The sequence below is a fragment of the Nycticebus coucang genome, chromosome X (genome assembly GCF_027406575.1).
Source record: "Nycticebus coucang isolate mNycCou1 chromosome X, mNycCou1.pri, whole genome shotgun sequence".
Taxonomy (NCBI): Eukaryota; Metazoa; Chordata; class Mammalia; order Primates; family Lorisidae; genus Nycticebus; species Nycticebus coucang.
Window position 1 is genome coordinate 113,849,950 of NC_069804.1, and position 25,348 is coordinate 113,875,297.

Genomic DNA, 25,348 nt, shown 5'->3' on the forward strand with positions numbered 1-25,348 from the left:
AGACAGGAGATGTCCCTGCATCCTGGTGCCAGACCCAAACAAGTAATTCTGGGATGCTCTCGCTTCCTGGGTACGTCACTTCATCCTGTCAGCCTCACTTTGAAAACAGATACTTCTGTCATGTGTGGGCTCTTTGCTGTGGGGTAGTGGTGGCAAGGGGCACAAAAGCAGGTGGAAACCAAGCACTCAGTGCTTGATAGAGCACCCAGGGCATGGGTCCCAGTGTCTGTGCTTCTTGATCTACCCTTCTTGTCATCGGGCACTTCCCAACTTTCTGTCCCCTCTCAGGGAACCCTGACACTTAATTTCTGTCGACATCTCCTATAGTCAAAGGGGCAAAGGCAAAGGGATAGTGAAGGGGGAAAGACAGAGACAGAAGTAGACCCCAGAGCACCTGTTGTTCCTGTTCTCCTCCAGAGAACAGAAGGAGAAAAAAAAGGAAGGAAGTCATCATCCTCTTCCCTTTTTTTTTAATCTTTTTTTAAGTTTTTTTATTAAATCATAGCTGTGTACATTGATTAAATTATCTTGACAAAAAAGAAAGTTTAAAAAAAGAATATACTTAATACGCTTTGAACTTCTTTTGAAAATAATTTAATTAATGATCTTTCTTTTTTTTTCATTGTTTGGTTATATCTTTTTTTTTTTTTATTGTTGGGGATTCATTGAGGGTACAATAAGCCAGGTTACACTGATTGCAATTGTTAGGTAAAGTCCCTCTTGCAATCATGTCTTGCCCCCATAAAGTGTGACACACACCAAGGCCTCACCCCCCTCCCTCCGTCCCTCTTTCTGCTTCCCCCCCCATAACCTTAATTGTCATTGTCCTCATATCAAAATTGAGTACATAGGATTCATGCTTCTCCATTCTTGTGATGCTTTACTAAGAATAATGTCTTCCACTTCCATCCAGGTTAATACGAAGGATGTAAATTCTCCATTTTTTTTAATGGCTGAATAATATTCCATGGTATACATATACCACAGCTTGTTAATCCATTCCTGGGTTGGTGGGCATTTAGGCTGTTTGCACATTTTGGTGATTGTAAATTGAGCTGCAATAAACAGTCTAGTACAAGTGTCCTTATGATAAAAGGATTTCTTTCATTCTGGGTAGATGCCCAGTAATGGGATTGCAGGATCAAATGGGAGGTCTAGCTTGAGTGCTTTGAGGTTTCTGCATACTTCCTTCCAGAAAGGTTGTACTAGTTTGCAGTCCCACCAGCAGTGTAAAAGTGTTCCCTTCTCTCCACATCCACGCCAGCATCTGCAGTTTTGAGATTTTGTGATGTGGGCCATTCTCACTGGGGTTAGATGATATCTCAGGGTTGTTTTGATTTGCATTTCTCTAATATATAGAGATGATGAACATTTTTTCATGTGTTTGTTAGCCATTCGTCTGTCATCTTTAGAGAAAGTTCTATTCATGTCCCTTGCCCATCGATATATGGGATTGTTGGCTTTTTTCATGTGGATTAATTTCAGTTCTCTATAGATCCTAGTTATCAAGCTTTTGTCTGATTGAAAATATGCAAATATCCTTTCCCATTGTGTAGGTTGTCTCTTTGCTTTGGTTATTGTCTCCTTAGCTATACAGAAGCTTTTCAGTTTAATGAAGTCCCATTTGTTTATTTTTGTTGTTGTTGCAATTGCCATGGCAGTCTTCTTCATGAAGTCTTTCCCCAGGCCAATATCTTCCAGTGTTTTTCCTATGCTTTCTTGGAGGATTTTTATTGTTTCATGTCTTAAATTTAAGTCCTTTATCCATCTTGAATCAATTTTTGTGAGTGGGGAAAGGTGTGGGTCCAGTTTCAGTCTTTTACATGTAGACATCCAGTTCTCCCAACACCATTTATTGAATAGGGAGTCTTTCCCCCAAGGTATGTTCTTGTTTGGTTTATCAAAGATTAGGTGGTTGTAAGATGTTAGTTTCATTTCTTGGTTTTCAATTCGATTCCAAGTGTCTATGTCTCTGTTTTTGTGCCAGAACCATGCTGTCTTGAGCACTATGGCTTTGTAGTACAGACTAAAATCTGGTATGCTGATGGCCCCATCTTTATTTTTGTTACAAAGAACTGCCTTAGCTATACGGGGTTTTTTCCGGTTCCATACAAAACGCAGAATCCTTTTTTCCAAATCTTGAAAGTACGATGTTGGTATTTTGATAGGAATGGCATTGAATAGGTAGATTGCTTTGGGAAGTATAGACATTTTAACAATGTTAATTCTTCCTGTCCATGAGCATGGTATGTTCTTCCATTTGTTAATATCCTCTGCTATTTCCTTTCTGAGGATTTCATAGTTTTCTTTATAGAGATCCTTCACCTCCTTAGTTAGGTATATTCCTAGGTATTTCATTTTCTTTGAAACTATGGTGAAGGGAGTTGTGTCCTTAATTAGCTTCTCATCATCCTCTTCCCTTTTGTTCCACATGAGGTCATGTTCCCTCATTTCTTCCCACAGTTAACCTCAGAGACCTACTAATCCACGTGTCCATCCTCCCAGCTAGGCCTCATGGCCCAAAAGACAGGATCACATCTCTATCATCTTATTTTTTTAATATGAGGGTTTGCTGAGTGAGTCCCCATAGAGCACAATGCTGGGAAAATGTAAAATCGTCATCTTTCAAATATGAAGCTTCTGGTTACATTGTGGGGAGAGTAAGAGGTGGAACCTTATTCTAATCCTGCAACTGATCTGGAGAGGGTCTTAGTCTCTGTGAGCTGGAGCTTGGTCATCTGTGCAGTGGGTCTCATGATACCTTGTTAACAGTGCTGCCCTGAGAGGTAAATGATAAAACCTATAAAGTGCCTATGGGGGAGGTATTAGGACTTCAGCACATACCCTGGCCCACCTACCTCCTCCCTCTCAGAGAGAACATGGCATTGACTAAACCTAAGAACATTACTACATAGAGAGAATCTGAAAAGGGCATGATCAAGAGCTGAAATATACTTGCATTACCTATGAGCTTTGGGCCAGTTATGAGTTACAGAATGAGTTATACGCCAGAGACGGGAAAGGGAAAAAAATCACCACAACATTTCCCATGATTGCATCTCCCTTCCTGTCTCCTCTAGTTTACTGTATGTTTGACACGTGAGGAGCAGTTTTCCATTGATTTCAAGGTAGAAGGGACAGTACAGGGCAAGATGACATGGATGCTGGGCAGAAGTCTGGAGCCAGAGGCCAGATACATCCCTGACAACAGAAGATTGGGCGAGTCACTTACCCTGTGCCGGCCTCATCCAAGCACAATGATGCCCTATTACAGGGGCCTGAGCTTTGTCTCAGAAAACTCAGTTTAAACCTAAAAACTGTTGTGAAAGTATACATGTTTTTTGGTCTGAATCTCAGTGTGGCAGGCAGAATTCTAAGATGATCTAAAATGGCCCTCACCCTTCGGTAATTCCCTTTCCCTTTAAGTGTGAGTACAACCAGACACTATAATAAAATATTACTTATATGATTATGGTTTTTTAGTGGCAAGAAGGAGATTATGAGCAGGCCTGATCTAATCAGTCAAGCCCTTTAAAGACAGAGAGTTTTATCTGGCTGTTCAGATGAGGGGAAGGCATATTCAAAGCACAAAGAACCTTTGTCACATCGTTGCTGGTGGGAAAAGTAAGGAAGCTAAATGGCAGGAATATACACTATCCCCTAGGAGCTGAGAACATCCCCAGATGACAGCTATCAAAAAACGGGCTGCTGTCCAATAGCTATGAGGAAATAACTTCTACTTGCAACAATAAATGATTTTGGAGGTACTTAAATACTGTGTCTATTTTAAATTGAAATTGTGGGGTCAATTTCAAATTTTCCACAGAAATTCCAGACAGGACCTTAGGCCAGGGCATAATACTACCTTGCTTCCAGCCTTGAGAGAAACCGTGAGAGAGACTTGAGAGAACCCGGAACAGAAAATAAGGTCATACATGCTACACCAGATTTCTGACCTATAGATCTGTGAACTAATGAATGAGTATATCTTCCACACACCTAATTTATTGTCAGACACAGACAGTCAATATATTCTAGTTAAGTTAGATCTGTATTTATCTTTTTGAGACAGTCTCACTATGTTGCCCTTGGTAGAGTGCCGTGGCGTCATAGCTCACAGCAACCTTAAACTCTTGGGCTTGAGCGATTTTCTTGCCTCAGCCTCCCAAGTAGCTGGGACTACAGGTGCCTGCCACAACGCCCAGCTATATATATTTTTTGTTATAGTTGTCATTGTTGTGTTCAAACCCACCAGCCCTGGTTTACACGGCCGGCACTCTAACCACTGACCTATGGGCTCCGAGCCTAAGTTAGATCTATGTTAGATGCACCCATAATGTGTGTGAGCACAGGTGTGTGTATACATATATTCAGAGTAGATACAACATTATGATAACAGCTTTACTAGTGCTTAGTGGGGTTGAAGGTTTTGAATATATTCATTTTGGTATTTGAATGCATTCTCCACATTATCTAAATGGACAGTGGGCTATTTATTAATCATAGATAAACCCCATTAAAAGTTTATTCATGTCAAATATGTCAGCTTTCAAACATTTGAAAATATTTAGTAAACACCATAATAGGCAAACATGTACACAGCCAAGGTTATAAAGTAAAACATGATGGAGTGGGTGCTCCAGGGTAACATCTCTGATTGTCTAACACCCAGGGGGAACCACTATCCAAAATTTGTTTTATCATTCTCACGCTTTGCTCCACATTTTTGTACTTATGGATACATCCAAAATAAATAATTATTGTGCGAAGTTTAAATTATAAGTATGTACATAATATATTTATATAGCAGGTATTGGATTTTTTTCATTGAAAATCATGTCTCTGAGGTGTCTCTAACTAGGCAGCTATGGGGCTATGTTGACATTTAGCCATGCTGCTATAACAGGCTTTGCACACTTGCCCAAGACTCTGCTGAGGAGACCTGACAGGGCAGCAGCTGAAGGGCCTCACTTGCATAGATGTTGTCCAGTGTCTCTGCTAAAATACAATGTGCCACTCCATCCTCCGCCAGCAGTGTGTGGAATTCTTGTGACTCCACAGTCTCAATTTAAACTGGACACGGTGTAAGTACAAACTCACTGATCAGGTTTTCTTGTCAACTCTAGTATTATTCCAAGACATATCTTGAGGGATAAGGTGGCACCACTGTGCTCATGTTTAGAAATGATGTATATAAAATTTGCAGAGTAGTGCCCAATATGTTTAATAAATTTAATTATTGTTAAATTATTAAGAAAAATCTTGAAGAGTTGCACATGATATTTAACAAAGTAATGATTGCTTTTTTTGGTATTTTTTTCTTTTTATTAAATGATAGCTGTGTACATTAATGCATTATGGGGTACAACGTACTGGTTTTATACACAATTTGAAATACTTTCATCAATCTGGTTAACGTAGCCTTCACTGCATTTTCTTAGCTACTGTGTTAAGACATTTATATTCTACATTCAGTAGATTTAACATGTACCCTTGTAAAATGCACCATAGATGTGTTCCCACCAATTATCCTCCCTCCACCCATCCTTTCCCCTCCCATCATCCCCATTCCCATCTCCTCTCCCTCCTCTTTCCCCTTCATCTTGGGCTGTAGTTGGGTTATAGTTTTCATATGGAAGTGTGGGTGCTATAGATTGGTTTCATAGTAGGGCTGAGTACATTCAATACTTTTTCTTCCATTTTTAAGATACTTTGCTAAGAAGAATATGTTCCAGTTCCATCCATGTAAACATAAAAGAGGTAAAGTCTCCATCTTTTTTAAGGCTACATAATATTCTATGGTGTACATATCTCACAATTTATTAATCCATCATGGGTTGATGGGCACTTGGGCTTCTTCCATAACTTGGAGATTGTAAACTGGGCTGCAATAAACATTCTGGTACAAAAAAAAAAAAAAGAAATGTACATGTGAAATATGCTGTTTACATGGGAATAGATTGAAAGAATGAAGAGTAATCTAATATTTCAGCAATAGAATATTTACCTAATAATAATAATGTCAGGAAACTCACTATTATACATATTTAGAAAAAGAGGAGCTCTTTGCCTTGTAGTTGATTGGAATGTATAATAGTAAGAACATTAGGATGTGAAAAATTAATTATTAAAAATGTTCAGTGTTCATTCTTCTTGACAGTCCCATTTACCATGCTTTGTCCTCTAGATATAGACTTGGGAGGGCCTTGTCATCATCACTCATATGTCTCCATTCCTCAGGACTGTACTGATCATTTCCCTAGCTGGCTCAGTATCTTCAGGACCCCTGACACTGTTCCATCCATTATGCCATCCAAACAGGAAAATCTATCTCAAGCTCACTTCTCTGTCTTAATGGACTATGGGAGGATTCCCCCCAAGCATTAACCTAGACCAGTGCTCAGGTCCCTACTCCTGGAAAGAACTGTAGCCATTGAACCTCACCCCTGTCTAGGAGGAATCTCCCTTCCTGTTCCCTCTTTGTGTCCTCAGAGGCCCTCCTTTCCCTAACAGGTGAGGAAAGTGATTTCCTAGCCAACAGCTATCCCTGGAGCAGGAGACAGTGCTTCCAGACACTTTCTTTGAGAAACACAAGTCAAAGTGAATAAAAAATGCCTCTTGTTAGGAGTGAATACTTACTAAATCAAACTCTGAGGTCCTCCTCATGGAGTAGTTTGTAGTTGCTTAGGCAAGTCAATCCTTTCTATAAATTGAAGATTTTTCAAAGTACAGAGGAAACATTGTAACTTCCAATGGCTTCTGATTTCAGTCTTTCCATAAACCTCCCTTGTGGCAAGGGGAAAGGGGGCCAAACCTGACTCCTTACTGGAAATGCCGGTAGAGTACACACAGGGTGAACAGAGATTAACCTCCTCAAGGGTATGTGCCCAGACACCTTTACTAAGGATCTGCCACCAGCAAGTCAAGATGCCCAGGCTGGCAGGTTTTATCCTTGTCTCTGGCAGTGTGTGTGGTGAGAAACCCCTTTGCTGTCCATCTCTGTGGTTAAGATTTTATGTTGTCACACAAATGAATGAAGAGGGGCGGTGCCTGTGGCTCAGTCAGTAAGGCACTGGTCCCATATACGGAGGGTGGCTGGTTCAAACCTGGCCCCGGCCGAACTGCAACAACAACAACAAAATAGCTGGGCATTGTGGCGGTGCCTGTAGTCCCAGCTACTTGGAAGGCTGAGGCAAGAGAATCGCTTAAGCCCAGTTGTTGGAGGTTGCTGTGAGCTGTGTGATGCCACAGCACTCTACTGAGGGTGATAAAGTGAAACTCTTTTCTCTACAAAAACCAAACCAAAACAAAACAAAACAAAAAACAAACAAAAAACCCCCAAATCAACGAAGAAAGAATCTTTATACCTCACCAGCAGGGTTGTCATGAGATTAAATAAAGACAGTAGCATAAAGAACCTGGAGCTGGGTCCCTCTAAACAATATCCTTCATAAATAGTAGCTTTTCTCCCTGGATTAGGGAGTTTATGTAGCAGCCTAATGTGTCCCCCTAGCCAGGGCCCCTTATCCAGGATGCACATCAGAGTCACCTGGTGAACTTTATTTAAGCCCTCATCAGAAACTCCCTTGTTGGTGGAAATAGGATTTCTGTGTCAAAGGCCATTCAAGTTATCAACATATAATAATATGTGCTGCAGAAAACGGATACATCCATTTGGCACCAAAAACTCTAGGCATTACCAGAGTTTGTCCTTTTTGCCAATTTGATCTGTTTGTTTTCCCGAGAGTTGCCTCACTGGAAATGTCATTACTTCAACATATCCAAGGGTTTCTCCCCTAGGGTTGCCAGAGTTAGCAAATAAAAATACAAGATTCATTGAATTCAGATTAACAAAATAATATTTCATGCAGGGTCTAGAGACACACATGTAATAGGGTGTGCATCTATCTATCTATCTATGTTTACCATCTATTTATCTAAAGAAAGGGGAGGGGAAAGATTGGTTTATTTTTGGAATTGGCTAGTTCTATTAGGGAGGCTGGAAATCCCAAATCTATAGGGAGTCTTTGTGGACTGGAGACCAGGGAAGAGCTGATGTTCAGTTTCACTTCAAAGGCCATCTGCCAGCAGAACTCATTTCTTCTTCATGGGAGATCGTCATTTTATTCCATTCAGATCTCCAACTGATGACTTCTCGGCCTTTCGGCTAAGGACATATGCACACCTCCAACTGATTAAATGAGGCTGACTCACATTATAGATAGATGGCAATCTGCTTTATACAATGTCTAATGATTTAAATTCTTATTTCATCAAAAATATCTTCAAGAAACCTTCAGATTTGTTTGACTAGTTACCTGGGTACCATGGCCCAGTTCAATTGACACATAAGATTAATCATCAGACACTAAAATATTATTCTGAATCCAAATATTGTTTGGATTGTCCAAATGTTGTTTTTCTGAATCCAAATTTAACCAGATGTCCTCTACTATATCTGGCTACCAAACACATAGAGGATTCTGTGGAGAATCAAGGTCATTCAGACAACAGGCCCAGCTGAGCTCCTAGCAGACACCTAGCGGTCATACATGTGAGTGTGCTCTCTTGTATGTGCCAGACAAGTGGAGCCTCCAGATGAATGTAACCGCAGGAGACAGGAATCAGAGAGAAGAAAACACCCAGGTGAATCCAGTTAAGATAGAGAATCCTGAGATAAAAAGTGGCTATTGTTTGGGAATACTGGTTAAGCAGAAATGAAAATCCAAAACATTATGGGTTTGGTGAACTTGTCCTCTTTTTCTGTGGTCTGTTATTATTGATTAAGAAAAAAATTCTTTTATCTTTGAAAGCTTAGTAGGAATTTCTTATAATTTTGATTATAATCAGAGTGTTAGCTTCTATGGGGCTGGAGATTTATGAACATGTCATCAATTCTGATTTGAAAGCATTTCCAGGGGAAAATTTCACAGTGTATAACTTTCCCATTACTATTGGTATTTAGAACCTCATCCCATATGATGAGCTTTTACTGCAGTCATGTACATTAAGGTAATGAGAGGATGTGACTACAACCCACTCCGTGTGGAGGACCTCAGAGGTTGGCTTTGTAGGTATTCATTCCTAACAAGAGGTAGTTTTTATTCACTTTAACTAGAGTTTCCCAAAGAAAGTGTCCTGAAGCACTGTCTCCTTCTACAGGGATAGCTATTGGCTAGGAAATCACTTTCCTCCGGCACACCTAGACAAGTCTTCTCCACCAGATAGCAGAGAGATATGCAGTGCAGTCCTTGGCCTTTGTGACTGTCCCAATGCACAGTCTTGGTGGACTATTCTTGGATTCACTCATAGGAAGCCCATGTGCCAACAAGTCCAAGTCACATTTTCCAGTATCATGTTTGATGAGGAATAAAATCCATGTATATTTTTCTTTTGTCATATTTCTGTGTTGGTTTAGAGCTGAGACTAGAAGAAAGAAGGCATTTTAGGGGCCCCTTTAAGATCCAAGCTTTGTGAAACAGGACCATAAGAATAGTTGGGCAGCCAACAAGAGACATGGAAAAGGGGGAAGAGCTGTGGGCCTATTGTAAGTCCACCCCCTTCAAGAGCAGCTTACTACTCAGAGTTTTGAAGAGAGAAGGCTTGAGCTGAGCAACAGGTTTCTCCTTGCAAAGGACTGTGTGCAGAGCCTAAAAATGTTTTACTCCTGTGTGTCCATCCACATTGAAGAAAATTAAAGTAATGAGGGATAAGAAATTTGTCAAGGCAAATCATTGTGTGGATCAGTTGACTAGGTTTCTGCCTACTACATGATTGTTTTACTATAGGTCTGCTTTCCTGAAATAACTCTGAAATATCTTCAATGACATTTTTTGGTGTTTCTAGATCATTAGTGAAATGACTGTGTACACTTTCTTAGTCTGCCCAGCATGGTAGAACAAAGAAGTCTGTGTTGTCTAGACCTTTGTTTGTTTGAAAAGGGACCTTAGGGGGTCAGCACCCAGACCCCTAGGGGAGGTTCCCTAGGGCTCTTGGAGATGAGCTAGTCCTCTGACGGGGCACATGTAAAATACACACCGTAGTTAGCAGTCAGCCATCTCTGGCAGAAAACTGAGACCGTAATTCTGTGACTAAATGTTCTGAGAACACCAAAAAAGTGTCGTTAAGATATCTCAGAAGTATTTCAGGGAAGCAGAGCTAGGAAAAAATAGTCTTTTAGTGGGCAAAACCCTGGTCAGTTGAACCATACAATAGTTTTCCTGACACAGTTCTAATTTCTCCTCCCTGTTAATTTCCTCACAGGGATGGACATGCAGGACCAAAACATGTCTAGCGTCTCCGGGCACAATTCCACCAAGTGCTTGGCTCCAAGTTTAGCTCCTTTGAGTATCAAGTTTTCTTAGGTGGTGGCCTAAAAATTGCAGGTGTTTTATTTCCTCAGAAAGGCAAGGGGACAGTGCTATGTCCGGAGGCATTTCCAGCATCAAGGACAAGCCTGAGCTTTGAGGTTGTCCTGGAAATCTGACCCCATTATGGCAACTGTGCTGGCTTTTCATAGAAACCTACAGTGTAGATGGGCACCTATTCCTCAGCTGCTAGGTCTGCAGCCACATACACTGGGGCTGGTGGGTTCAAAACTGGCCAGGGCCTGTCAAACAACAATGACAACTACAACAAAAAAATAGCTCATTGTTGTGGTGGGCGCCTGTAGTCCCAGCTACTTGGGAGGCTGAGGTAAGAGAATCACCTAAGCCCAAGAGTTTGAGGTTGATGTTAGCTGTCACGCCAGGGCACTCTACTGAGGGTGACATAGTAACACTCTGTCACAAAAAAAGAAAAGGAAAGAAAGAAAGAGAGAGAGAGAGAGAGAGAGAGAGAGAGAGAGAGAGAGAGAGAAAGAAAGAAAGAAAGAAAGAAAGAAAGAAAGAAAGAAAGAAAGAAAGAAAGAAAGAAAGAAAGAAAGAAAGAAAGAAAGAAAGAAAGAAAGAAAGAAAGAAAGAAAAAAAAGAAAAGAAAAGAAAAGAAAAGAAAATAACCTAGAGTGGTCTGGTGAGAGGAGTAGGGACCTACTTTCAGGTGTGTGGATTTACCTGCAGGGCGGGTGCCCCACCATGTCTGCTGAATCTCCCTAGGGTGTGAGGAGATGAAGGGATCCCACATCCAATTTCCTTCGTGCCTGCTTTGGGACTTTGTTCTCCCCTGTCTCTTGAGGGATAGATGGGACCCTCCTGGCCCCAGTGAGGGTGGCATCCTGCTCCAGGATGTCCTGCTGCTACTTTCCTTGTGAAGGTGGTCATGAGAGGATGACACAGGTAAGGATCCTACCTGAGCCCCGCCTCCCCCTCTGTAAAATGGGCATTCTGTCCCTCTCCTGGTAGCTCTTCTTGCAGGTGACTGAACTTCTATCAATCAGGTATCTGAAGGAGGCGAGTTCTAAGGATCTGCATCATGATGGCTGCAGAAGTTTCTCCAGATTTGAATGGAAACAGTCTTCAGGAGACCCAAACACTTCCATCCCAGGTGAAATATGGCACCTGATTCTAGTGAGTTTATAGATCTGAACAAAGCATGTTGTGGGATAGCTCTGATGAGGTTCACAAAATAGTGTAAAAGTAAAGAAGCTAGTTTGATGTCCTCATTGGAGAAGAGCCTTAGGAGATGGCATTCCTTCCCATCAGTAACTACAGGCTTTGCAGTTGCTCTTGAGAGCCATCTGAGAGATATCTTGCTTTGTCATTAAAGAATGAATTTTTCACTTAGGGAAGGAGCTTGATGTTTAATATGATTTGCAATATTAATTAATTTTCTGACTACTTTTTTTTTTTTTTTTGAGATAGAGTCTCACTCTTTCGCCTTGGGAAGAGTGCTGTGGCATCACATCTCACAGAAACCTCACTCTCTTGGTGCTTAAGTGATTCTCTTGCCTCAACCTCCTGAGTAGCTGGCACTACAGGTGCCCGCCACAACAGCCCGGGTATTTTTTGGTTGCAATTGTCATTGTTTGGCAGGCCAGGGTGGCTCGAACCCGCCAGCTTGGTGTACGTGGCTGGCGCCCTACTCACTGAGCTAAGGGCGCCGAGCCAATTCTCTGACTACTTAAATAATAATAATAATCAGTGATTCCCAAGTATATCTCAGACGAATGTTGATACATGCAGTTGGTTAGATGGTCTTCCTGGCAGTTTGAGATTATAAATATGCATCCTGCCGTGGTTTCCATGTTTTTTATCTATTTTGCAATGCATTTTTCTAAGATTGCAAAAGTTTATCAAGTGTTCACATCTTTAAAATGTCAGATACAGGCCGCCCGCTTGGTGTCAGTTCGTCATGGAGCTGCCGCCCAGGGCCACGCGAGGGCGGCGGGGCTCGGAGGCCCAGCTGAGGCGGCCTTGGGAGCGACACCAAACAGCAGAGACAGCGGAAGCGTAAGCAGTCCTGAGACGGCAGCGGCAGCGGCAGCGGCTGGGGCGACCGGAGTCCCCCAGGGTGTTCAGTCATGAAACGAGTGTGCTCAGAGCAGATTCAGATGGCAGTGTCCTGCTACCTCAAACGCCAGCAATACTTGGGCTCAGATGGTCCCTTGAAGCAAGGGCTGCAGCTCTCACAGACTGCTGAGGACATGGTGGCCAAGCGAACAGTTCAGTCAGAATCTGGTTGTGCCAACATAGTCTCTGCAGCCCTTTGCCAGGCAGAGCCCCGTCAATACGAAGTACAGTTTGGACGACTGTGGGATTTTCTCACTGATTGTGATTCCCAGCACAGCCACGAAGTGATGCCTCTCCTCTATCCTCTCTTTGTCTACCTCCATCTCAAGCGGGTCCAAAACAGTTCCAAGAGCACAGTGGAAAGTTTTTACAGCCGCTTCCATGGAATGTTTCTGCAGAATGCTAGCCAGAAGGATGTCACTGAGAAGCTACAGACCACTCAGACCATCCAGGACAACCTGTCTAACTTGAAGCTGGGAGCATTCCTAGATAACAAGTATGTCTTCTGTCTCCAGGAAGACAGCTACCACTACCTTATCCGCTACCTCCAAAGTGACAACAATACTGCCCTGTGCCAAGTCCTTACCTTACATATTCGTCTCGATGTGCAACCTGCAAGACAGCAGACTACCAGCTCTGTGCCAGTGGCAGCTCCTCTCTCAGAGAGAGCAATGGCTTAGAGCCTCCTGATGTGGCCAGCCCTATTCTACAGAATGAGGCTGCCCTGGAGGTCCTGCAGGAGAACATTAAGCGAGTCAAGGATGGACCTCCCTCCAGCATTACCATCTGTTTCTATGCCTTCTATAACACAGAGCAGCTGCTGAACACTGCAGAAATCTCCCCTCATAGCAAGCTGCTTGCTGCTGGGTTTGACAACACTTGCATAAAACTTTGGAGTTTACCATCCAAGAAGTTAAAATCAGAGCCCCATCAAGTAGACGTGTCCCACATTCACTTGGCTTGTGATATTCTGGAAGAGGAGTATGACGAGGATGCCAATGCCAGCACAGACATGAAGATACTGCGGGGACACTGTGGACCCGTGTACAGCACGAGGTTCCTCAAAGACAGTTCAGGCTTGCTCTCTTGTTCTGAGAACATGTCCATTCAATACTGGGACCTGGGGAGTTTCACCAACACTGTGTTGTACCAAGGACATGCCTACCCCGTGTGGGACCTAGACATCAGCCCATATAGTCTGTACTTTGCCAGTGGTTCACACGACCGCACCGCCAGGCTGTGGTCATTTGATCGGATGTATCCACTGAGGATATATGCAGGACACCTGGCAGATGTGGACTGTGTCAAATTCCACCCGAATTCAAACTACTTGGCTACAGGCTCCACCGACAAGACTGTGTGGCTGTGGAGCACCCTGCGGGGGAACTCGGTGAGACTCTTCAGAAGCCACCATGGCTCTGTGCTTTTTCTTGCCTTCTCTCCCAATGGTAAATACTTGGCGTCTGCAGGCGAAGACCAGCGATTGAAGCTGTGGGACTTGAACACTGGGACCCTTTATAAAGAACTGAGAGGCCACACAGACAACATCACCAGCCTCACCTTTAGTTCAGACAGCAGCTTAATCGCCTCTGCCTCCATGGACAACTCGGTACGAGTCTGGGACATCAGGAACACTTACCGCAGTGTGCCTGCTGACGCCTCCTCCAGCGAGCTTGTGGGTGTGTACACCAGGCAGATGAGCAGCGTCCTGAGTGTGCAGTTCATGGCCTGTAACCTTCTTCTGGTGACTGGAATTACACAAGAAAATCAGGAACATTATTTTTTTTTCTTTGTTGGAATGGACTGGCACAGTGGTGGAAGGCCTTCAGTTGCAGTCCTTCCACAAGTCGAGACTCAATCACTGACTGTGAAAGAACACCCTGCTCCTCTGTCTTTTGGGCCCTCATTCCAGGCAGGCCCTCCTTCACTCAGTTCCCCAGCATCAAAGGCCTGGGTTGGGGTTGGAGGCTGAGGCAAGGCAGTGGTGAGTGGACACAAGATCTAGAATTAGGATGCTCCAGAGGCCCTGTGGCATGCCCTGCACGAGTGAGCACTTTCCTGTCTCTTTCTCTTCTGTCCCATCCCCTGCCCGGGGCTGTTCTTAGAGGTTGGTTGCAGAGCACTCTAGAAGCTAGTGGCAGAGGTGTCACCTACAGTCCGGCCCTTGGTGGAAGGGAAGTCCTTATTGGTGGAGGGATGTTGGGCTGGGAACTAGGAAAGGGGAGGGGATGATTTTGACCAAAAGTCTTTCCTTTTTCATAATTACAGAGAACCAGAATTTTTTATTATTGTTATTATAATTATTACTATTGGCTTGGTGCCTGTGGCTCAAGTGGCTAAGGCCACAGCCACATACACCTGAGCTGGAGGGTTTGGATCCAGCTTGGGCCCGCCAAACAACAATGATGGCTGCAACAAAAAATAGCTGGGCATTGTGGTGGTCACCTGTAGTCCCAGCTACTTGGCAGGCGGAGGCAGAAGAATCGCTTGAGCCCAGGAGTTGGAAGTTGCTGTGAGCTGTGATGCCATAGTGCTCTACCCAGGGCGACTGTTTGAGGCTCTGTCTCAAAAATATATATTATTATTATTATTATTATTATTATTATTATTATTATTATTGAGAAAAGGAAACCTAGCATTCGCAGAGGGGAACTTCTCTGCTTTTTTTCTTCAGGTTTGACTCCTGGCACTGGCTTTGACACTTTGAATTTTGAGGTTCAGTGAATTCAGAGAATTTGGTAGCCCAGTGTATTGGAGAAAGGGAAATTTTGGGTAGTAGATTGATCACCTCAGTTGACATGTTCCTGGAAGTGGGTGGGTGGGTTTTATTGAGAACATTTGGGCTCTTGGGCTTCTGCAGTGATGGTGGGGAAAAAATTCATTCCATGGCTGCACTTCTACTGCGAATTCTCTCTGCTCAAAAGAAAGAATATGATAAAGAATAACTTGGAGCAATAAGTCACAAGATAGAATTAGAGAAATGTGGAATTTCTAAATGACCCTTCAGAGGTGTAGCTTTCTCTGCATCTTTCTTGCCTGTGATGATCCGTTCCCACCTCCTGCACTGCAATCCCAGGCAGCATGTATATCAAAGTGTGTTCTAGTAAAAAGCAAGTTCTAATTTTTTGAAAAAGGATTAAATATTTCTGTTTTCTTTTTTTTTTGCACTTTTTGGCTGGAGTTGGATTTGAACCTGCCACCACTTATGGGGCCCGCACCCTACTCCTTTGAGCCATAGGCGCTGCTGTTGTATTTTGTTTTCTATCAAAATACATTTAGTTATTTTTTTTTTTGAGATAGAGTCTCACTTTGTGGCCCTCAATAGAGTGCTGTCGCATCACAGCTCACAGCAATCTCCAACTCTTGTGCTAGGCAATCCTCTTGCCTCAGCCTCCTAAGTTGTTGAGGCTATAGGCGCACGCCACAATGCCCAGCTATTTTTTGGTTGCAGTTTGTCCAGGGCTGGGTTAAAACCCGCCACTGTTGGTATATGGGGCCGACGTCCTATCAACTGAGCCACAGGCCCCGCCCAAATACATTTAGTTTCAAAAAAAATGTGAAGTACAAGAATTTAGTATTTGCAAAACCAAGAATTGCTTTATAGTTTGTCCTATGATGATACTCAGCTACATCCCCTAAAAGAACCAGATGTCTCTATATATCATTATTACTTCCCAGGACATTCCAATTTCAGTTCTGTAACGACTGGCTACATATAGTTCTGTAATGATTAGCTACATCCCAGCCACATACACCTGCCTTTCCCACCACACTGTCCCTGGGCCAACACAGTGTGTCTGTCACCATACATTACTTTTCAAGTCCTAGAAATGTATTTAAGTTGAATAATAAAGATTTTTTTTTTAACCAGAGCCTGTCTTATTTATTTTTAGATTTGTTCATTTTATTGCATGTATATGTATGTTGATGTATTTAATGGGTTTTTTCATTGCTGAATTGTATTCCAATATATGCCTATACCAAAAGTTTTATTATTTATACACTTGTTGATAGACATTATGGTTAATTCCAATTTGGGGCTCTTGTAAATACAGGTGCTGTGAATGTTTGTGAATAAATCTTTCTGTGGAAATATGCTTTCTCTCTCATAGGTTCATTGGCTGGATCAGATGAAAGATGTAAGATTAACACTGTGGAAACTGCCAAGCCATTGTCAAGTATTTGCATTTTTCATTGCCACCAGCAGGGTATGAGACCTGTATACTCCAGACCAGGCGTCCTCAAACTGTGGCCCGCGGGCCACATGAAGCGGTGTGAATTGTATTTGTTCCCGTTTTGTTTTTTACTTCAAAATAAGATATGTGCAGTGTGCATAGGAATTTGTCATAGTTTTTTTTTTTTTTTTTAACTATAGTCCGGCCCTTCAACAGTCTGAGGGACAGTGAATTGGCCCCCTGTTTAAAAAGTTTGAGGACGCCTGCTCCAGATACTTGCCAATGCTCGGTGTGGTCAGTCTTTTTAATTTGGTTATTTTTCCAGAATGTAATAGTATCTGATTATATGTTTCAGCTTTCTTTCCCTAATGGTTAATGATGCTGAACATCTATTCACATGCACACTTGATATTTGTATATCTTCTGTGGTGGAGTGTTTACTCAAGTCTTTTCTCTATTTACTTATTGGAGTGTTTGTTTACCTCCTACTGAGTTTTGTAAGATTTTCTGTGTTCTAGTTGTTTACCAGATAAATGATTTTCAAACATATTTTCCCATCCAGGGGCTTGTCCTTTTATCATCTCAACCGTGTCTTTTAGAAGAACCAAAGTTTTTAATGTTGAAGAAGCCCAATATATGGATTCTTTCAGCTATGGGTTGCAGCTGTGTTGTCTCATTGATGAAATCTTTACTGAACCTAAGATCATGGGAATTTTCTCCTGCATTTTGGGGTAGAAGTCTTGTAGCTTTAGGTTTCATGTTTATTTAGATCTATGACCCATTTTGGATTAATTTTTGTAAATGGTACTATATTTCGATTATAGTTTATATTTGTGAGTATAGATATCCACTTGTCGCAGCAGAAGTTTTTTTTTTTTTAATTAAATCACAGATGTGTACATTAATGCGATCATAGGGCACCATACACTGGATTTATAGACTGTTTCATACATTTTCATCACACTGGTTAACATAGCCTTCCTGGCATTTTATTACAATTATATTCTACATTTACTAAGTTTCACATGTACCCATGTAAGATGCACCGTAGGTGTAATCCCACCAATCACCCTCCCTCCACCCATCCTACCCCCTCCTTCCCCTCCCTCTCCCCCTTCCCCATATTCACAGGTCATAACTGGGTTATAGCTTTCATATGAAAACCATAAATTAGTTTCATAGTAGGGATGAGTACATTGGATACATTTCCTTCCATTCTTGAGATACTTTACTAAGAAGAATATGTTCCAGCTCCATCCATGTAAACATGAAAGAGGTAAAGTCTCCATCTTTCTTTAAGGCTGCATAATATTCCATGGTGTACATATACCACAATTTATTAATCCATTCATGGATCGATGGGCACTTGGGCTTTTTCCATGACTTAGCAATTATGAATTGGGCTGCAATAAACATTCTGGTAAAATATCTTTGTTATAATGTGATTTTTGGTCTTCTGGGTATTTACCTAGTAGAGGAACTATAGGATTGAATGGCAGATCTGTTTTCAGATCTCTAAGTGTTCTCCAAACATCTTTCCAAAAGGAATGTATTAATTTGCATTCCCACCAGCAGTGTAGAAGTGTTCCCTTTTCTCCACATCCACGCCAACATCTCTGGTCTTGGGATTTTGTAATATGGGCTAATCTTATTGGAGTTAGATGATATCTCAAAGTAGTTTTGATTTGCATTTCTCTGATGATTAAGCTTGATTAACATTTTTTCATATGTCTGAAAGCAATGCACCTGTCTTCTTCAGAAAAGTTTCTCTTCAAGTCCCTTGCCCAGCCTGCGATGGGATCACTTGTTCTTTTCTTGCTTATACGTTTGAGTTCTCTGTGGATTCTGGTTATTAAACCTTTGTCAGAGACATAACCTGCAAATATATTCTCCCATTCTGAGGGCTGTTTGCTTGCTTTATTTACTGTGTTCTTGGCTGTGCAGAAGCTTTTTAGTTTGATCAGGTGCCAGTAGTGTATTTTTGATGCTGCTTCAATTGCCCGGGGAGGGGGAGGGGGTTCCTCCTTATAAAATACTCGCCCAGACCAATTTCTTCAAGGGTTTTCCCTGCACTCTCTTCTAGTATTTTTATAGTTTCATGTCTTAAGTTTAAATCATTAATCCAGCCAGAGTCTATCTTAGTTAAAGGTGAAAGGTGTGGGTCCAGTTTCAGTCTTCTACAGGCTGCCGGCCAGTTCACCCAGCACCATTTGGTAAATAGGGAATCTTTTCCCCACTGAATGTTTTTAATTGGCTTGTCAAAGATCAAATAACGGTAAGAAGCTGGGTTCATCTCTTGGTTCTCCATTCTGTTCCATACATCTACCTCTCTGTTTTTGTGCCAGTACCAAGCTGTTTTGATCACTATCGATTTGCAGTAGAGTCTGAGGTCTGGTAGCGCGATTCCTCCTGCTTTGTTTTTATTTCTGAGTAATGTCTTGGCTATTTGAGGTTTTTCTGATTCCATATAAAACAAAGTAGTATTTTTTCAAGATATTTAAAGTATGACAGTAGAACTTTAATAGGGATTGCATTGAAATTGTAAATTGCTTTGGGTAGTATGAACATTTTAACAATGTTGATTCTTCCGAGCCATGAGCATGGTATGTTTTTCCGTTTGTTAACATTTTCAGCTATTTCTTTTCTTAGAGTTTCATAGTTCTCTTTACAGAGATCTTTCACGTCCTTTGTTAGATAAACTCCCCAATATTTTATCTTCTTTGGCACTACTGTGAATGGAATAGAGTCCTTAACTGTTTTTTCACCTTCACTATTGTTGGTATATGTAAAGGCTACAGATTTAAGAATGTTGATTTTGTAACCTGAGATGCTGCTGTATTCCTTGATCACTTCTAAGAGTTTTGTAGTAGAATCCCTTTTGTTTTCCAGATATACAATCATATCATCTGTGAAGAGTGGAAGTTTGATCTCTTCTGACCCTATATGGATACCCTTGATCGCCTTATCTTCCCTAAGTGTGATGGCTAAAACTTCCATTACAATGTTAACGAGTACTAGAGACAATGGGCAGCCTTGTCTGGTTCCTGATCTGAGTGGAAATGATTTCAATTTAACTCCATTCAATACAACATTGGCTGTGGGTTTGCTGTAGATGGCCTCTATCAGTTTAAGAAATGTCCCTTCTATACCAATTTTCTTAATTGTGCTGATCATGAAGGGATGCTGGATATTATCAAAAGCTTTTTCTGCATCAATTGAGAGAATCATGTGGTCTTTATTTTTTAATTTGTTTATGTGCTGAATTATACTTATAGATTTGCAGATATTGATCCAGCCTGGAGATCCTGGGATAAAACTGACTTGATCATGATGTATAATTTGTTTGATGTGTTGCTGGATTCTGTTTGTTAGGATCTTGTTCAATATTTTTGCATCTATATTCATTAATGATATTGTTCCATAATTTTCTTTTCTTTTTGGGTCTTTTCCTGGTTTGGGGATCAGGGTGATGTTTGCTTCATAGAATGTGTTGGGTAGTCTTCCTTCTTTTATTATATTTTGGAACAGGTTGAGTAATATAGGTACTAGTTTCTCTTGAAAGGTTTGGTAGAATTCTGACATGAAGCCATCTGGTCTCAGGCTTTTCTTTTTAGGGAGATTTTGTATGGTTGATGCTATTTCAGAACTTGACATTGGCCTGTTCAACATTTCCACTTGTTTCTGGCTAAGTCTTGGAAGGTGACGTGCTTCCAAGTTTTGGTCAATTTCCCTAAGATTTTCATATTTCTGACAATAAATTTTCTTGTAATATTCATTAAGGATTTTTTGAATTTCTGAGGAGTCTGTTGTTATTTCGTCTTTGTTGTTTCTCATTGATGAAATTAGAGATTTTACTCTTTTTTTCATGGTTAGGTTAGCCAAAGGTTTATCTATTTTATTGACCTTTTCAAAAAACCAACTTTTTGATTTATTGATCTGTTGTATAATTCTTTCGTTTTCAATTTCATTTAATTCTGCTCTAATTTGGGTTATTTCTTTTCTTCTACTGGGTTTGAGGTTGGAATGTTCTTCCTTTTCCAGTTGCTTGAGATGTCCCATTAAGTTGTTAACTTCCTCTCATTTCGTTCCTTTGAGGAAGGCTTGCAGTGCTGTAAATTTCCCTCTTAGGATTGCTTTCGTGTTACCTGAGAGTTTCTGATAATTCGTGTCTTCATTGTCGTTTTGTTCCAAAAATTTGGCGACTTCCTTCTTAATCTCATCTCTGACCCAGCTATCATTTAGCATAAGGTTATTTAACTTCCATGTTTTTGTATGAGTATGCAGATTCCTGTTGTTAGTGAATTCAACTTTTATTCCATGGTGGTCTGAGAAGATGCTAGGAATAATTTCTATTCCTTTAAATTTACTGAGGTTAGACTTGTGACCTAAGATGGGATCAATTTTGGAGTATGTTCTGTGGGCTGATGAGAAGTATGTGTATTCAGTTTTGTTGGGATAAAATGTTCTGTAGATGTCTGCTAAATCCAAATGTTGGATGGTTAGGTTTAAATCTAAAATTTCTTTGCTCAGCTTCTTATTGGAGGATCGATCAAACACTGCCAAAGGAGTGTTGAAATCTCCCACTATTATGGAGCTGGAGGAAATCAAGTTGCTCATGTCTGTTAGTTTTGTATTATAAATTGAGGTGCATTCTGGTTGGGTGCATAGATATTAATAATTGAAATCTCATCATATTGAGTATAACCCTTAACAAATATGAAGTGACCATTCTTATCCTTCCTCACTTTTGTTGGTTTAAAGCCTATTGTATCTGTAAGTAGAATTGCAACACCTGCCTTTTTTCTGGTTACGAGTTTCCTGAAATATGGATGACCATCCTTTCACCCTGAGTCTATATTCATCTTTTAAGGTAAGATATGATTACTTTATGCAGCAAATATCTGGCCTGAGTTTTTGTATCCAGTCAGCTAACCTGTGCTTCTTTAGAGGATAGTTTAAGCCGTTCACATTAATAGAGAATATTGATAAGTCTGGTAAAATTTTGGGTATTGAGTTTTTCGAAAGTGCAGTGGACATTTTTAATCCTTTTTCCACTATGGAAGTTGGAGTTTGATTCTGAGTGAGTTTACTTTTGTGGTAGAGGATTGGGCTGGTCATTATGGAGGATAGGTCTGAGAATATCCTGAAGAGTTGGTTTGGTTATGGCAAATTTTTTCAACATGTGAATGTCATTAAAGTATTTAATTTCTCCTTCATAAATGAAACTCAGTTTAGCTGGATACAGGATCCGGCGTTGAAAGTTATTTTGTTTTAGGAGATTAAAAGTCGATGACCACCCTCTTCTGGCTTGAAAAGTTTCAGCAGAGATATCTGCATTCATTCTAATATTCTTCCCTTTGCAGGTAATGGATTTCTTACGTCTGGCTGCTTTCAGAATTTTCTCCTTCATATGAACTTTAGTGAAGTTAATTATGATATGCCCGGGGGATGTCTTTCAGGTTGAGGTATGCTGGGGTTCTGAAACCGTCTACTATCTGAAATTCTTGGCATGTCTGGAAAATTCTCTTTCATAATTTCATGGAGAAGGGCATCTGTGACTTGTGAGGCCACTTCATCACTTTCAGGGATTCCAATGAGGCAGATATTAGACTTCTTCGAATTATCCCAGAGCTCTCTGAGAGAAATATCCATTTTTGCTCTCCATTTCTCTTCCTCTTTGAGAGTTTGGGAGCGTTCAACAGCTTTGTCTTCAGTGTCAGACATCCTTTCCTCTGCTTGCTCCACTTTGTTACTGAGGGATTCTACTGTATTTTTCAGATCTTTGAGGGCTGCAAGTTCTTGCTTCAGTGTGTCAAAATCTTTGGTGGTTTTGTCTTTAAATTCTCTAAATTCTTGTGACTACTTTTGAATTTCTCCTCAATTTTCTAATTCTGACTTTTGAATTGCTCCTCAAATTTCTAATTCCAAATTTTACTCCATTCTATTAATGTTGTTTGCAATCCAAATTCTGAATTCAATTTCTGACATCTTGGTCAGTTGTTTATGAATGGGATCTTCAGTCAGTTACATCTGCCATATCTTTCCTTGGGGGGGGGGGGTTGATCTATTCGGGTTATTCATGTTACCAGAGTTTTTCTACTGATTCCGCCCCATGATTATTTTACACCGTTTGACTTTTCCCCATGAGCTTTGTCGAATACCCATACAGTGATATGGCCTGAGAAACTGGGGACCTGTTTGGTGTGGTGGGGCTAAGTGGTTCTGTCTTGTTTTCAGCTGGTCTCTGTCCGACCCTTGTGAAATAGTTACTCTGGGTAAGTCTCAGCTGTGGAGAAATGTTAGCAATTAAGTCACCCCACCCACCCCCCAGGTAACAATTGGAAAAGGAAAATCAAACCTTCCTACAACCACACACCCAGGGCATCACTTGGATATTCCTCAGGTGATTGGCTCAGTTCAAAAGGTCCAAATCAATTGTCTCAGTCAGTACCTGTCTCAGGTGGGAGAGTTTAAGAGGTCTCTGGTAACTAGATTGCAGGGGTCTGCTGACAACTCAAGTATGACTTGCTCAGGTGCTCTGTGAAGTCAGGAGGACTCACCCAGCAAATAGATTAGTCTGGGAAGGTTGATGCCTCCTTCCCCACCTTGCACCTCTGTCATACCTAGTCATTGATAGCCCCACAGGGCTGTGACCCAGTTGCCTCCAGTGAGCAGATACTCTAGGGTTTTGCACCTGCCTGAATCACAAGGAAATCTATATCTGCTCAGCCAGGCTGCTGCTCTCTGCCTCTATCCAGGAGGGGGAGGTGAGTCCTGACAAACTGAGGCACTTGATGGAGGCTTGGGTGTGTTCATTCAGTTCCAGCCCTGCCCCTGATTGATGTTACTGACCGAACAGAACAACTTTGCGGAATTTGTTTCTATCCCCGCTAAATTCCCCTGCCATAGGGAAGTTGTTTGGAGTTCACAGAACCTGCACCTCAGGCTCTGTCTTTGCTGCTGCAAAGGTTTGTATTTGCAGCTCTATTATCTATGGATTCTAGCCTCCTGCACTCCTTTGTCTATAGGGTGATGATCCCCTGAGGGCCGGGTGCATCTTAGGCTAAGTAAAGCAGTACTCTGGGTCAGCCCCACCCTGGGAGTCAGCGGCACTGCGCAATGTGTTTTCTAGGCACTGCGCTCCACCTAGGCCGGTACCGCCTCAGGCAAACCCTTTACTCACGGGGCCTGGGTTTCCGTCCCAGATCTGTTCTGCGGTGGTTGCCACCTGAGAAGATGCCTGGCCTCCTCTGGTTGCCCAGAGAGACAGGGGGTGTGGCTTCAGAATATCCAGAGGTGAGCCCTATTGTTGCCAAAAATGGCTGCTGCTCTGCGCCTCGGGGCACCGCCGCTTCAGCATGGTTCCCTCTCAGCCGACTGTCCTCTCCTCACTCCTGTGCTGCAGAATCAGCACCCGACCAACTGCAGTCCAGGCCCTGTCCACATCCCTCAAGAAATCACCCCAAGAATCTGTACTCCTGGGGGACAGGCCTCCAGTGAGAGTGGAGGGGAGTGCTGGGAGCTCAGAATTGCAGGTAGAGAATATATACAGTTTTATGCCTGGCAGGAGATCGCCATGGAACCCTAGTAGGGGATGTAGGTCCAGTTTTTAGAGGGTCTCTCCCGTGGAGTGTAGTGGGAGGACCTTTGAACTCTGCTTGTTTGTTTTTGGGGCACTCTGAGTCGTTCTCATGGGGAAGGGGACTCCTGTCCACTTGGTGATGGATTTTATACCTTTTATTTGTATCCCTGGAGTTGCAGCTTACCTCAGTGGGGTTGATGTGCATTCTTCAACCTTCTCTCTTGGTGCAGCTCTAATCCAACAGGTTACTTGCTAAATTTATGTCTTTTAACTCTCCTTCTGGACGGTAGCCTCTGTGGAAAGCTGGCTTCAGTCACTCATCTTGTATCCACCTCCCAGCAGAACTTGTTGAAAAGACTATCCTTTCTCGGCTCGGTGCCTGTGGCTGAAGTAAGCGTCTAAGGCCCAAGCCACATACACCTGAGATGGTGGGTTTGAATCCAGCCTGGGTCTGCTGAACAACAATGATGGCTACAACCAAAAAATAGCCGGATGTTGTGGTGGGAACCTGTACTCCCAGCTACTTAGGAGGAAGAGGCAGGAGAATTGCTTGAGCTCAGGAGTTGGAGGTTGCTATGAGCTGTGATGCCACGGCACTCTACTCAGTGTGACAGCTTGAGGCTCTGTCTCAAAAAAAAGTAAGAAAAAGAAAAGACTATCCTTTCTCCACATACTTGCCTTTGCAATTTTTTTTTTTTTTTTTTTTTGCACTTTGGGGCTGGCGCCCTACTCCTTTGAGCCACCAGCACTGCTGAGTTGCCTTTGTATCTTTGTAAAAACTCAGTTGTCCATACAGGTGCAGGGCTATATCCGAATTCCTTATTTTGTTCCTTTGATCTTTTCTACCTCAATGTTAATAGTACCCTGTCTTGATTACTATAGGTTTGTAAGGAGTCTTGAAATGAAGTAGTGTTTGTTCTCTAGCTTTGTGTTTTTTTAAGTTGTTTTCAAGACCGGGCAGGGTGGCTCACTCCTGTAATCCTAGCACTCTGGGAATGCGAAGTGGGTGGATTGCTTGAGCTCACAAGTTTGAGACTAGCCTGAGCAAAGGCAAGGCCCTGTCTCTAGTAAAAATAGTAAAACTGAAGCAAGAGGATCACTTGAGTCTGAGTTTGAGGTTTCTGTGAGCTATGATGCCAGGGCAC

General features: G+C 41.9%; 1 protein-coding gene across 1 annotated transcript; it reads left to right on the top strand.

Moving 5' to 3' along the window:
- Positions 1–10,946: 10,946 nt before the first annotated feature.
- Positions 10,947–16,300, top strand: LOC128577889 (TAF5-like RNA polymerase II p300/CBP-associated factor-associated factor 65 kDa subunit 5L). The gene is given in 3 exon segments (XM_053580264.1): positions 10,947–11,481; positions 12,258–13,067; positions 13,070–16,300. Coding segments are annotated over 2 exon segments (1,959 nt in total). The 5' UTR covers positions 10,947–11,481; positions 12,258–12,457; the 3' UTR covers positions 14,419–16,300.
- The last annotated feature ends 9,048 nt before the right edge of the window (positions 16,301–25,348 follow it).